The sequence below is a fragment of the Erythrolamprus reginae genome, chromosome 2 (assembly GCF_031021105.1).
Source record: "Erythrolamprus reginae isolate rEryReg1 chromosome 2, rEryReg1.hap1, whole genome shotgun sequence".
Taxonomy (NCBI): domain Eukaryota; kingdom Metazoa; phylum Chordata; class Lepidosauria; order Squamata; family Dipsadidae; genus Erythrolamprus; species Erythrolamprus reginae.
The window spans coordinates 156697183-156710128 of NC_091951.1; the positions used below are offsets into that span (position 1 = coordinate 156697183).

General features: G+C 40.9%; 1 protein-coding gene across 3 annotated transcripts in view; it reads left to right on the forward strand.

The window, feature by feature from the left end:
• Positions 1-306: 306 nt before the first annotated feature.
• The window catches only part of PGS1 (phosphatidylglycerophosphate synthase 1), a 63091-nt gene continuing 50451 nt past the window's right edge, over positions 307-12946 (forward strand). The window contains exon 1 of one of the 3 annotated variants that reach the window (XR_011558087.1): positions 307-596. Coding sequence is in view for 2 of the 3 variants with exons in the window: in XM_070740115.1 (XP_070596216.1) it covers positions 451-596 (146 nt within the window). In the remaining variant the exon portion in view is untranslated. Of the gene's footprint in view, positions 597-622; positions 831-12946 lie in introns of those variants that run through there. The other 2 variants (XM_070740115.1, XM_070740116.1) reach the window with 2 other exon arrangements.

Below are 12946 nucleotides of genomic sequence, written 5' to 3' on the forward strand. Positions count from 1 at the left end.
ATTTGCAAGCAGTTGCTCTTTATGTCCGCTTTAGACAGACAACCACTGCATTATATTTTGGAACTCGCAGTAATTTTTCCTCCCTGCCTTATCTATCAACACTCCTAGTAGTGCACATTCATCTTCTGTTTGCTTATTCTGGCTATAAGCTTGGAGGAGTTGGTTCTCTATGCAGGGGTCTCCAACCTTGGCCCCTTTAAGACTTGTGGACTTCAACTCCCAGAATTCCTCAGCCAGCTTTGCTGGCTGAAGAATTCTGGGAGTTGAAGTCCACAAGTCTTAAAGGGGCCAAGGTTGAAGATCACTGAACTAGAAGACCTCTAAAGTCCCTTCCAACTCTATTATTCTCATTCTAACGCTCAGCGTTCTCTCCCCGCCTTCATCTCCACGACCGGAAGCGGAACCGGCGGAGCTTCAAACATCCGGAAACAGAAAGCAGCCAGGGTTTCCATGGCGGCGGCGGCGGTAGTTGCCGCGGCCCCCGCGCTATGGCGGCGGTTGTTGGATTGCTTGCCCCGCGGGAGGCCGTCTCTGGCGGCCTTTTTCGGCCGGCTCTCGGATCGCCTGAGCCGGGGCCGCGAAAGCAGCGCGCGCAGGTGAGGAGGAGCGCCGCTGGATCTTCGCCTTTGGCTGCGGTCTCCTTTTTTTCGCACGCTCACAACTCCCCTGCGTCGCTACCTAAACGGGTGCAGTGATCAATGGGATGCCCTGGCTTGGGCTGAGTCGGGAGGAAACGCACGTGGGAGCCGACGCAGTTGGAAATGTACCTACCATTGGCGTCGCCAGTCCTCGAAGCGGGTGTAGGATTTGCAGCATCTCTGATCTCTCATGTGGGTTGTTGTTGCGTCTGTTGTGGTGGTAGAAGCTGCAATTCTGCTCCTTTGGAAGCATCCTGGATTGTTGGGTGAAGTTAATTTCGAAGCAAGCGTAGAATTGGAGGTTGACTGGCCTAAGAAACTATACTGCTCAAAAAAATAAAATAAAGGGAACACTTAAACAATACAATATAATTCCAAGTCAATCAAACTTCTGTGAAATCAAACTGTCCACTTAGGAAGTAACACTGATTGACAATCAATTTCACATACTGTTGTGCACATTCAACTTTGTACAGAACAATGTATTCAATGAGAATATTTCATTCATTCAGATCTAGGATGTGTCCTTTGAGTTCTCCCTTTATTTTTTTGAGCAGTGTATTTGTTTTGTGTTAAGAGGAGAATATGGACTTGATTTCCAAAGATTGGTCTGAAATAGTATAGGGTAGTGATGGCTAACTGGGTGTAGGTGGGCGTGATAGCGTGTGTGCACGCCCATTTATTTATTTGTTTGTTTGATTGATTTTTTTAATGCCACCCTTCTCGTTAGACGCAGGGCGGCTTACAACATGTTAGCAATAGCACTTTTTAACAGAGACGGCATATTGCCCCAACAATCGGGTCCTCATTTTACCCTCCTCAGAAGGATGGAAGGCTGAGTCAACCTTCAGCCGGTGATGAGATTTGAACCGCTGACCTACAGATCTACAGTCAGCTTTAGTGGCCTGTAGCACTGCACTCTACCTCCTGCACCACCTTGGCTCTTAAATACCCATAATGCGATGCCCTGCGCATGTGCACAACCCAGTAGTGGGTTCCTACCGGAATGGTAAAGGATGCCATATGGGTAGCAAAAGTTGAGCTGTGCACGCAGCTTTGGGTGTCTTGCATGCGCGTGTGCTTGCCCTAGTGTGTTTTTGGTTCCACGCATGCAAAAAATTGACAAAATCTTGCATGTGCGTCCCCTTGTGAGATTTTGCTTCATATGCATGTGCAGAAGCAAAAACATGCTGGGATGCACCGGCGTGCGCACAAGACACCTGAAGCTGTGCACATCGCATACCGATAACAACAGTAGGAGCAATCTGCCTCTGGCACAACCCCCTGCACTGCCCCCTTCCTGGGCATGTGCACAGGCCTCACTGAAGCCTCTGGAGTTCCAGTAGACCTGTTGGATTGTTTTTCATGCTCCCCAGAGTTCAGGAAAGCCTCCTAAACTCTGGGGATGGGCCAATTGGAAGCTTGGAAACTAAATGGAAGTGGAACTGCCCTACTACTTACCTTCAGATAGTTGCAAGCAGGCCTCGGCCCATTTCTTCTGCAGCCAGGAAGGCTTTCCTGAAGTTCTCTCTAGCTGATAACAGAGCTCTGGATTGATCTGGAGCTCTGCTATCGGCTGCAGAGGCCTTCAGGAAAACCTTGCTGGCTGCAGAAAAATGGACTGAGGTGTGGGAGGCCTGGCTGCAACTGTCCAAAGCTGAAGAAGTTTCTGAAGACCTCTGACAGCGAAAAGGAGGCTTGGGGTGATGCATACAAGTGAACTTCCTGTTGGCCTGTTGGGCCATTTTTCTCAGTTCCCAGTTCCAGGAGGCTTTCCTAAAGCCTGGGGACAGTAAAAATGGCCGAAAAGAAGGCTGAAAATCAGCTGGTCAGCATGCACATGCATACTGGAGCTGATATAAGACAACACCTCATGTGCCCTCTGATACAGCTTCGTGTGCCATCTGTGGTGCGCATGCCATGAGTATAGGGTCTCCTACTTGAGCAGGGGTTTGGACTAGAAGATTTCCAAGGTCCCTTCCATGTCTGTTATTCTGACATATAAAGCCTACATTGGGGCAAAGTCTTACAATACACCGAACCATTAACTCATTACCAAGACTGGTTTGATTAATGTGCTGCGCTAAAATATGTGGTTGCCAACTTTGTGCAGTTCTTAGCTGATCTTTTTGTGGTCCTGGAATTTGTTTCAGGTTTTCCTAAATGACTTGTACAACTTTAGATATTTTTTTTCTCAGAAATATTTTATTTTGATTCTTTTAACTCTATTACTAATTGATGTAAATTGGTCAAATTACTTATTAGTAATTTGGGTTCAGAATATAGCCACATTTTGATAAATAATTTTTGCTATATCAATTTGCTATAGTTCCAAACTTTAATATTCTGAATGTGTTCCACCCTTAAATGATTCCAGACTTCTGTTATGTTGAAACATTTCTATGAAAAGATTCAGTATCTACCTTTATATGAACTTGGGGAAAAGTATAAGAAGAATATGCTGAAGGTATGGCTGAAAGACCTTTGCTACTTCCCCTAAGTTTCAAAAAGTAAACTTGGACATTGAAGGAAAATTAAAAGGAAATCAAGTCCATGCTATTTTGCATTAAAGAAGCAACCCCTGGTAGTTTATAGCCAGAATAAGCAAACAGAAGATTAATGTGAGCTCCAAAATATATGAAGTGATTGTTTTTCTGTCTAAAGAAGACATAAAGGGTAACTGCTGCAAATGCGTATTGGAGCAAACAGTAAAGAACACTAGAGAGTTGCTACATTGTATTGCATTAAGGAAGATGATAGGTTCCCAGACCTATTGATAGTCACCTGGACAAGGTCAAAAACATTGTGGGAGACACAGGGCCTGTCACTGATTTAAAAAAAAGAAAGAAAGAAAGAAAGAAAGCATGTCATGGTATTTATTGCCTGATTCCTTGATATGGGGAAGCTGTATGCAAACTTGCTGTGATGTTGTATGGGAAATACCAGAGTTGGAAGGGACCTTGGAGGTCTTCCAATAAAACCCCCTGCCTAGGCAGGAAATCCTACACCACTTCAGACAAATGGTTATCCACTATCTTTTCTTTAAAACTTCCAGTATTGGAGCATTCACAACTTCTTGAGGCAAGTTTTTCCACTGATCAATTGTTCTAACTGTCAGGAAATTTCTCCTTAGTTCTAAGTTGCTTCTCTCCCTGATTAGTTTCCATTCATTGCTTCTTTTTTAAAAAAATAAGTTTATTGATGCTTTTTTAATTTTTCAATACAACATATAATCATATTTACAGGTGAATCTGCATCATGTATATAGAAACATAGAAGTCTGGCGGCAGAAAAGGACCTCATGGTCCATCTAGTCTGCCCTTATACTATTTTCTGTATTTTATCTTAGGATGGATATATGTTTATCCCAGGCATGTTTAAATTCAGTTACTGTGGATTTATCTACCACGTCTACTGGAAGTTTATTCCAAGGATCTACTACTCTTTCAGTAAAATAATATTTTCTCATGTTGCTTTTGATCTTTCCCCCAACTAACTTCAGATTGTGTCCCCTTGTTCTTGTGTTCACTTTCCTATTAAAAACACTTCACTCCTGGACCTTATTTAATCCTTTAACATATTTAAATGTTTCAGTCATGTCCCCCCTTTTCCTTCTGTCCTGCAGACAGAATATATGTATATACATTCCTATCAAATATACCTTTGATTACATTTGTACATATAGATATTTTACTCCTATTCTTGTTGTGGAATCTTCTTGTTTGTCCATGAATACCATTTTGTCCAGATTGCTTCTTGTCTTGACTTCAGGTGCTTTGGAGAATAGCTTGACTCCCTCTTCTTTGTGGCAACCCCTGAGATATGGGAACACTGCTACCATGTCACACCTGGTCCTTCTTTTCATTAAACAGACATACCCAGTTCCTGCAACCATCTTCATGTATTTTAGCCTCCTAATCATTTTTGTTGCTCTTCTCTGTACCCTCTCTAGAGTCTCCACATCTTTTTCACATCGTGGAAACCAAAACTGGATGCAGTATTGCAAATATGGTGTCACCAAGGCATTATAGAGTGATAGTAACACTTCACGTGATCTTGATTCTATCCCCACATTAATGCAGCCTAGGATTGCATTGGTTTTTTGGCAGCTGCAGCACACTACTGACTCATATTTAAGTGATTGTCCACTAAAACTCCAAGATCCCTCTCACAATTACTACTACCATGTTTCCCCGAAAGTAAGACAGTGTCTTACTTTCTTTTTACCCCCAAAAGCCCCACTACGTCTTACTTTCGGGGTATGTCTTACATTGGAAAAAAATTGAAAGGGTCGCGTTCCCGAAGGCATCTCCCCAGAGTCCAGAAGGGCACGCGTGGAGCCGCAGACGCGTGTCGGGGAAGCGTGTGTCTGGAGGGGAGGAGCCGCTCTGCGCAGTTGGGCAGCCCCACCTGCTTGCCAGAAAGGAGGCGGGTGAAGGAGGGCGCAGCTCCGGCCGCTCGCCTCGGAGCCGGTTGGCCTCGCTGGCCGCTTGCAGCCGAGCCTCGGCAGGAGAAGAGGCGGTGGCGTCGCGGCGAGGCGAAGGCGAGGGGCGCGTGGGGAGCTTGGAAGCGACGTCATCGGGCTCCCCCCCCCCGGCAATACCCCCGTGTTTCCCCGAAAGTAAGACATATGTCTTACTTTCGGGGTACGGCTTATATTAGCCGACCCCCCTGAAACCCCCGATACGTCTTACAATCGGGGGTGTCTTACTATCGGGGAAACAGGGTATTGAGCCAGGTATTAGCAAAGTGTAGTTGGATCTCAGCAAGGTCTTTTACAGATGGCTTCATATTTTTTCTTAATAAAATGGTACAATATGAGCTGGATGATACCCCTGGTAGATGGGTTCACATCATGAATGGCTCTACTTCAGCTTGGGCAGGAGTGTAGAGTGCTATGATGTGGTGTCCTGATCCCTGTGCTGTTCAGCATTTTTATCAGTGATTAGTTGAAACAGTTGAAGCACCACTTGTATATGGTACAAAATTAGGAGTGGTGGCCAGTACTTCAGATAAGAGAAAGTTCCAAAAGACTTCGAGAAGAACAATTAATTGAGATGAACAGCTTGGAATTTGAGGGGGAGAGGGGAGATATGTAAAGCTCAAGTATTGGATGTGGGAAACCTGTCTTGGCAGTACTACACATGAAGAGATCTGACTTTCCTTATTAGTCAGTGAGACAGGCTGCCACATGGAGTAGTGACTTCTCCTTTGCTAAGGATCTTCAGATACCTATATCACCTATCAATGCTAGTGGATTCTGCACTGGGTAAACGCAGAGGGTTGTGCTAAATGACCTGCACGATACACTGCATTGGTTGCTAAGTAGTCTCCGAGCACAATTCAAAGTGTTGGTGTTGACCTTTAAAGCCCTACATGGCTTAGGACCTGATTACCTATGGGACCATCTCTTGACTCATGTATCCCATCGACCGGTTAGGACCCACAGGGTCGGCCTTCCCCACCGACCTAGCTTGATATTTACCTGTGTGCCTCGCCCCACGGAGTGGGCAGGATTTTAACTAGACCTTATTTTGGGGTAGGGCTTATATTGGGTGCAAACATAAGAATTTTTTAATTTTTGGGATAGGTCTTATTTGGGGGGAAATAGTTACTTGTGGCTATTTTTGAATGGTTTATATCGCAGAGCAGAATACTTCATTTATTTTAGCGTTTCATAATTGTAGGTTTAAACACCAGCTATTGGAATTCTTCTGGTGCATTGCTGTTGTTCTTCTAAGTGTTTGGCAAGGTGCTCTTATTTGTGTTGGCAGTGTTCCAATATCAGGGGTAGCCACAAAGGAGAGCGGGGTCAGCCTATTCTCTAAAACACCTGAAGGCAGTTCAAGAAACAATGGATGGAAATTAATCGAGGAGAGAAGCAAGGTAGAACTAAGGAGAAATTTCCTGACAGAAGAATTAATCAATAGAATGATTTGCTCTAGAAGTTGTAGGTGCTCCAATACAACCAGATTGCACAACCATTTGTCTGAAATGGTTTAGGGTTTCCTCTTGAGCAGGGGTTGGGCTGGAGGACCTCCAGGGTCCCCTCCAACTCTGTTGTTCTGTTATTTAAATTGTCTAACAAACATTAAAACTATAGAAGTTAAATTAAAATTTTAAGTAATTGAAAGAATATATTTGGATTAATTCACTTTGTTATCATTGTTCAGTTAGAAGAATTATTAATTTTATGCTCTCCTTTGCCTATAATTTTAAGAATTAGTTTGCAAGGTTGACAATGGAGCATTATTTTTACCAAACGTACTACATCTGAAGTATGTAAAATTTTGGCCTGTGAGTTTATATTCTATGACAGAAATTATTTATGTATTTCAGCAGAATGAGAAGAGTAGACATCCTGACTTTATAGACCGTTGCTAATGTAAACCCACAAGTTGCTTTTTAATTCTTTGTAAGTTTCTTTTTTTAATTTTTGGCAACTTCATAGGAATTTCTTTTTAATTGCTTTGTGAGTTCCTATTAATTTGTTCCAACTTCTTCTGCTATGCATTACTTCACCGTAGTCCTTCAACTACCAGGGTCATCTTCCTCATTCTTTTTTCTTAAGAAACTGAGTTTATCAGTATGTCATTAGATGCTGAAGCGATAAAAACTATTTCCTAACACATAAGAGTAAGACAATCCAGCTTATCACATATGCATTTGTAGTGGAAAAATTTTAAATGAGTGAAAGTGTTTAATACATATAAATTTCATAATCAGGATTCTGGTCTAGAAAATGACATTTAGAATATTTTGATTCCCTTAATTTCTGTTTTGTCACCAGCACCTGAGAAGTAATTTGACTTGCTGGGCTAATTGGCATATAAATACACTATATGCAAAGTGTTTTCTACCACATAAATCACACATACTGAACTAGTTCCTTTTTTTCTCAAAATGCAAGGAGGAAAGCTTTCTGAATAGTGTTTGATGCTTTGTCTTGCATTATCTGGGAAAAATTACTTGCTGGTGTTACAGGAAGTGTGCTGCGTTCACATCAGTTCTTTATTTTCTCAGCAGATGTTCTCGGTCTCTGCCAGCTCATTTACGTGTAGTAAAACTCAATCTTTTGAAAACAAACATTCCCCCATTAAAAGTTGTATATTATGGAAAAAATAAATAATGTTTTTGCATTTATACATTTCCTCAATAGGCCCCTGTTGGATGAGTCCCTAGTCGTAAAGAAAATAATCATGTAAAAGTGGTTGGATGGATTACACACAAATTGGAGTAGGGAGCACCAAGATACTTAGCAGCCTGATTTTCTAATATATACTCTTAATAGATTTCATGAGAATAAGATTTTTATTTATTTATTAATTAGATTTGTATGCCACCCCTCTCCGTAGACTCGGGGCGGCTCACAGCATACAATTAAACAATTCATGACAAATCTAATAAATTTTAAAAACATTTAAAAACCCCATTATTAAACCAGACATACACACAGACATACAATACATAAATAGTATAAATAGTATAGGCCCGGGGATTTGTTGGGGATTTTGCTTGTCTTTACAGTTATGGAAGTGATGAGATTTCGTGCTGTAAATGTGTACATACAAGAGGGAAAATACATAGTCTCAAGATTAGTCCATCAGTTTAGAAGCATCAGCAACCATCAGTTTAGAAGCTTCTAGCTCAGTGATGGTGAATCTTTTTTTGCCAAACCTGCAGCCCACACCCATAATGCAATGCCCTCCCTTTACGCATGTGTACACAACCCTCCCAGCGCATGTGTTCAGGCCTCACTGAAGCCTCCAGACTTCCAGTAGGGCCATTTTTTGCCCTGACCAGGTTTCAGAAAGCCTCCAGCCTCCAGAGCCTGTGGATGGCAAAAAATGGGCCCAATGGGCCTACCGGAATATTGTTTCCAAATACCAGTAGGCCTGTTGGGTCTGTTTTTCGCCATCCACATCTGAAGTTTTCCAGAAGCCTGGGGAGGGCGAAAATGGCCTCCCTCTGCCCTCCAGAAGGCTGAACATCAGCTGACCAGCATGAACTTGCACACTGGAGCTGACATAGGGCAACACCTTGATTTGCCCTCAGAAATGGCTCCAGGGCTCTAGCTCATGCTTTGTCATGGACATAACCAGTAGCTGCATGTGAGTTTTATTTTTCAATATTCAGTTTATGCATTTTATGCAAGTGTGGTATTATTGGCTCTAAAAGGACGTTTGCACTATAATACAGAAATTAAGAAGATACTGTATGTCTATATTATCCTCTGCAAAGGTATTGGCTAAATAAAAGCATTTAAAAAAGAATATGGAGAACATTTGATTTGTAAGTTCTTTTGCAATATGGTCAGATTGTTTAAGGCCCTTGAGCTGGATGCATCATGCGCAGGCCACCCCCCACCCCCCCGGGAAATGGCAAAACATCACAAAATGTCGTGGGATGGCAATGCGATGTGGCGAGTTTGACACCCCTGGCTTAAGCCAATTCCATTTAGAGCAGAGGTGTCAAACTTGCGACCTGTGGGCGAGATGCATCAAGTGTTGGCTCCACCCCACCCGGTTTAGCGAATGAGAAAAAAAGTCCCAATGCCTCACATGACACCACCGTGACGATGTGAGTTTGATACCCCTGTGTTAGAGTGTATGTTCATTGTATATAGTACCGGTAATATTCATTTTGTTCTAAATTTAAGTCAGATGATAACTATTGACTTCAGTAGTGCAAATTGTAATTATAAGTTTTTGGAGAGCATTTGGAACAGCTTCAGCTGTTTATGTATAAATTCTCTAAAATAGTTTATGTTTCGTTAATATAGTTTTGTGTTTATCAGATGACGATTTGTTTTTAGGAACAGCTTCCTGTTTGATTTCATTTTGCTTTTCAGTTCTTATAAGTCAGATAGCATCCAGATAGACATAGACTTAAGCAATATGTAATATCCAGTAAGCATGACTCAGTTGAAAAGGCAGACTGATAATCTGGGGCCACATGTCCATGCTCAGCCTCTTCTCTTGTTTAAGGAAGTTACTCTTGAGTCTTTATTGTTCAATGGCATCAGTATGTTACCAATAAAATTGGTTTTCCAGATTCAGTCATAACATATGCAGAAATACTGTAATATACACTCAGGCATTCCAATGAAACAAGAGTCATTAGCAGAAGTCACTCTAATGTGGCTTATGTGTGGGTGATAAATACCATGATAAATATCCTGTTAATCTCTCTTTGCCTCTGGTAAAGTTGTTGCAATTTAACAAGTATGGTTCTTTGAGTTCGTTCCTAATACTGTATTAGTCAAAATTCTATTTCCAAAAATAGAAATCCCAAAACCCCCAAATTTATTAATAGTAGAAAGTCAAATTCGGAAAAGAAAGGTATGATTTTCTGGATAATATTGATTTTAATATGTGCTACTGCATAGTTATTTTCTACTCAGACCACTGATTTGAAATAAACTATAATTTTTTAAATGGCGTTTCAAAGGTGTATATTAGAGCCAGCATATTTGATATACTGTTTGTTCTTTCAAGTACTGTACTTCAGTTACTCTAAGTGTGATCCGGCTGAAATAGTTTCTTTACGGGAAGAAAATTAATAGCATCTTCATATTTAAATTTCCGCAAATAACTATGGTTATGTCAAGGCTGCTATTTCCTTAAAAAAAGAATTGCAAAACTAGATAACATGCCAGATAACAATGGTGGATGATTCTTGAATCAAGCTTAAAAATACTAGTTTTATGGAGAAAAAAACATTGAAACTATTTTTAGAATCAGATAGAAATAGACTATTTTGTTAAAATAAATAGGATCTGTACCCTATACACACACACATACATCCCTGACACACACTTTAAAGTAGCAGTTATTTTGTAATTACTGATAATACTGTGTATCGTCCTAAATGCATGTCCATTATCACTATATGAATCAGAGGATTGATGGCTTCGGAGGAAATAGGGAAGGCACTAGTATGACTTACTGAAAGAAAAGTATTGATTATGTTATATAAATGTTACTGTAGAAATAATGTGATTTTGTTTCTTGTAAACCAATAATTACAGATATGATTCCATGAATTCTAATTGTGGTAGAAATTGGAATATTTTTTTAATTAATAACACATTTAATAGGGTATTTAAAAAGTTACTTTTTACGTGTGAACAATGGCTTTTTAAAATAGATGATTTAGACCAGTGGTTCCCAACCTTTTTTTGGCCATGCCCCACCTAAGCATCTCTAAAATCCTGAGTCCTCCCCCCATCCATGACATATAATTTTAATTATTCAAAAAGTGAACTACTCACGCAGTGGAAGGACATTAACTAGGTTTAAACAAGATTCCAATTGCCCCCATTAAAAATGAAATTGCCCCCCTGTGGGGCATGGACACGACATTGGGAACCAGGGGTCTAGACTAATATTGCTTAAACCTCAATAGGACATTGCTGTTTCACCGCCTTTCACTGTCTTTGAACAGGCAACATGGTTGCGTGTTCAAAGATTTCATTGGGGAAGTACATTTGTGAAGTTCTCTTTTTAAGCTCAGGATAATGGCAACTTTCCTACCAGATTACTGTAATTCAGTATTGCCAAAGAAATGCCCAGTCCCCACAAGACTCTTGAAAAACAGAATAGCTAGGAATTCTTGTACACACTGAGTCAGATCTCCATTGTATGAATAGACAATGACAAAGCGGTGGGCTTTCTGGGAAATGCAGTGGAAAACCATTTTTGGTTTTGGTTTTTATTTATTTTTTGCTGGAGAACAAGGGGGAAGGATGCATGCAAACCTTGTAAAGATTTAACATTTTTCTGCGAAACAAGTGAAATCATCTTCCTGGCACCTGTGGTCAGTTTGCGCTTTGGACGGAGAGTTCCTCATAATTAAGAGTTCCTCCTACAATGCTTTTCCATTTAAGCATTTGTGGGCTTTTATAGTGAGATGGGGAATACATTGGGGCAACCTATGACCACAGAGCGGTGTGGGACTGGGGTGACAAGTGCACCGGTGATTTCTGTGTTAGAAATACAGTACTTTGATGATATATAGTGATCTAAAAATGATTTAGGGAGAAATTTATTTCCTTTAAAGTCATTTGATTACCCTCCCTCCCCTCCTTTATAGTAGGAAAGCATTAGTCAAGCCTATAAAAATGCTAACTGGCTACCTGCAGTTATGTGTGCCTCTTCAAGTTTTACTGGTAGTTTATTAATTTTTTTATTCAATGCTCATATAAAGAAAAACTTGAAATACATTAAATAAAAATTAATATAAAAATGATATGCATTTAATATTAAGAATCCAAATACATGATAATAAAATAAAATAATTGCTAAATATAATAAAACATAATTTGATAATTTAGAAATGATATGCATTTAATATTAAGCATCCAAATGTGCATTCCCATTCATCGGTGCACTTGTCACCCCAGTCCCACACCGATCTGCGGTCATAGTATTCCCCATCTCACTACAAAAGCCCTCAGATGCTTAAATGGAACAGCATTGTAGGAGGAACTCTTAATTATGAGGAACTCTCAGTACAAAGTGCAAATTGACCACAGGTGCCAGGAAGATGATTTCACTTGTTTTGCAGAAAAATGTTAAATCTTTACAAGGTCCTTGCAGTCCTTGATTCGTTGTTTACAATCATCTCAAGCCTTTAGGATAATTAATTTGGTTTGGCTTTGAAATGTTTTGAGAATCTTAACTATTATGGTTTCATCAACCTAACCAACTATGGCTTAGCATGTGGGAACATAATGACTCAATCCTCCAACAAGAGTAGGCTGTGGACCTACAAAGCCCTTCATGGCACCGGACCAGAATATCTTCGGGACCGCCTCCTGCCGCACGAATCCCAGCGACCGGTTAGGTCCCACAGAGTCGGCCTTCTCCGGGTCCCGTCAACCAAACAATGCCGTCTGGCGGGACCCAGGGGAAGAGCCTTCTCTGTGGGGGCCCCGACCCTCTGGAACCAGCTCCTCCCTGAGATTCGGATTGCCCCCACCCTCCCTGCCTTTCGTAAACTCCTTAAGACCCACCTCTGCCATCAGGCATGGGGGAACTAAACATCTCCCCCTTGCCCATGTTGTTTTGCCATTGATTGATTGACTGTGTGTCTGTTTTTATATACATTGGGATTGTTTTATGAATTTATTAATTTTAAACTGTAATTAGATTGGTGGGCATTGGATTTGTTATTATGTACAGTACTGTTTTTATTATTGTTGTGAGCCGCCCCGAGTTTGCGGAGAGGGGCGGCATATAAATCCAATAAATCTAATCTAATCTATCCCCATCACTTATTTTCCCCACATCAATTAGGTGAGTTGA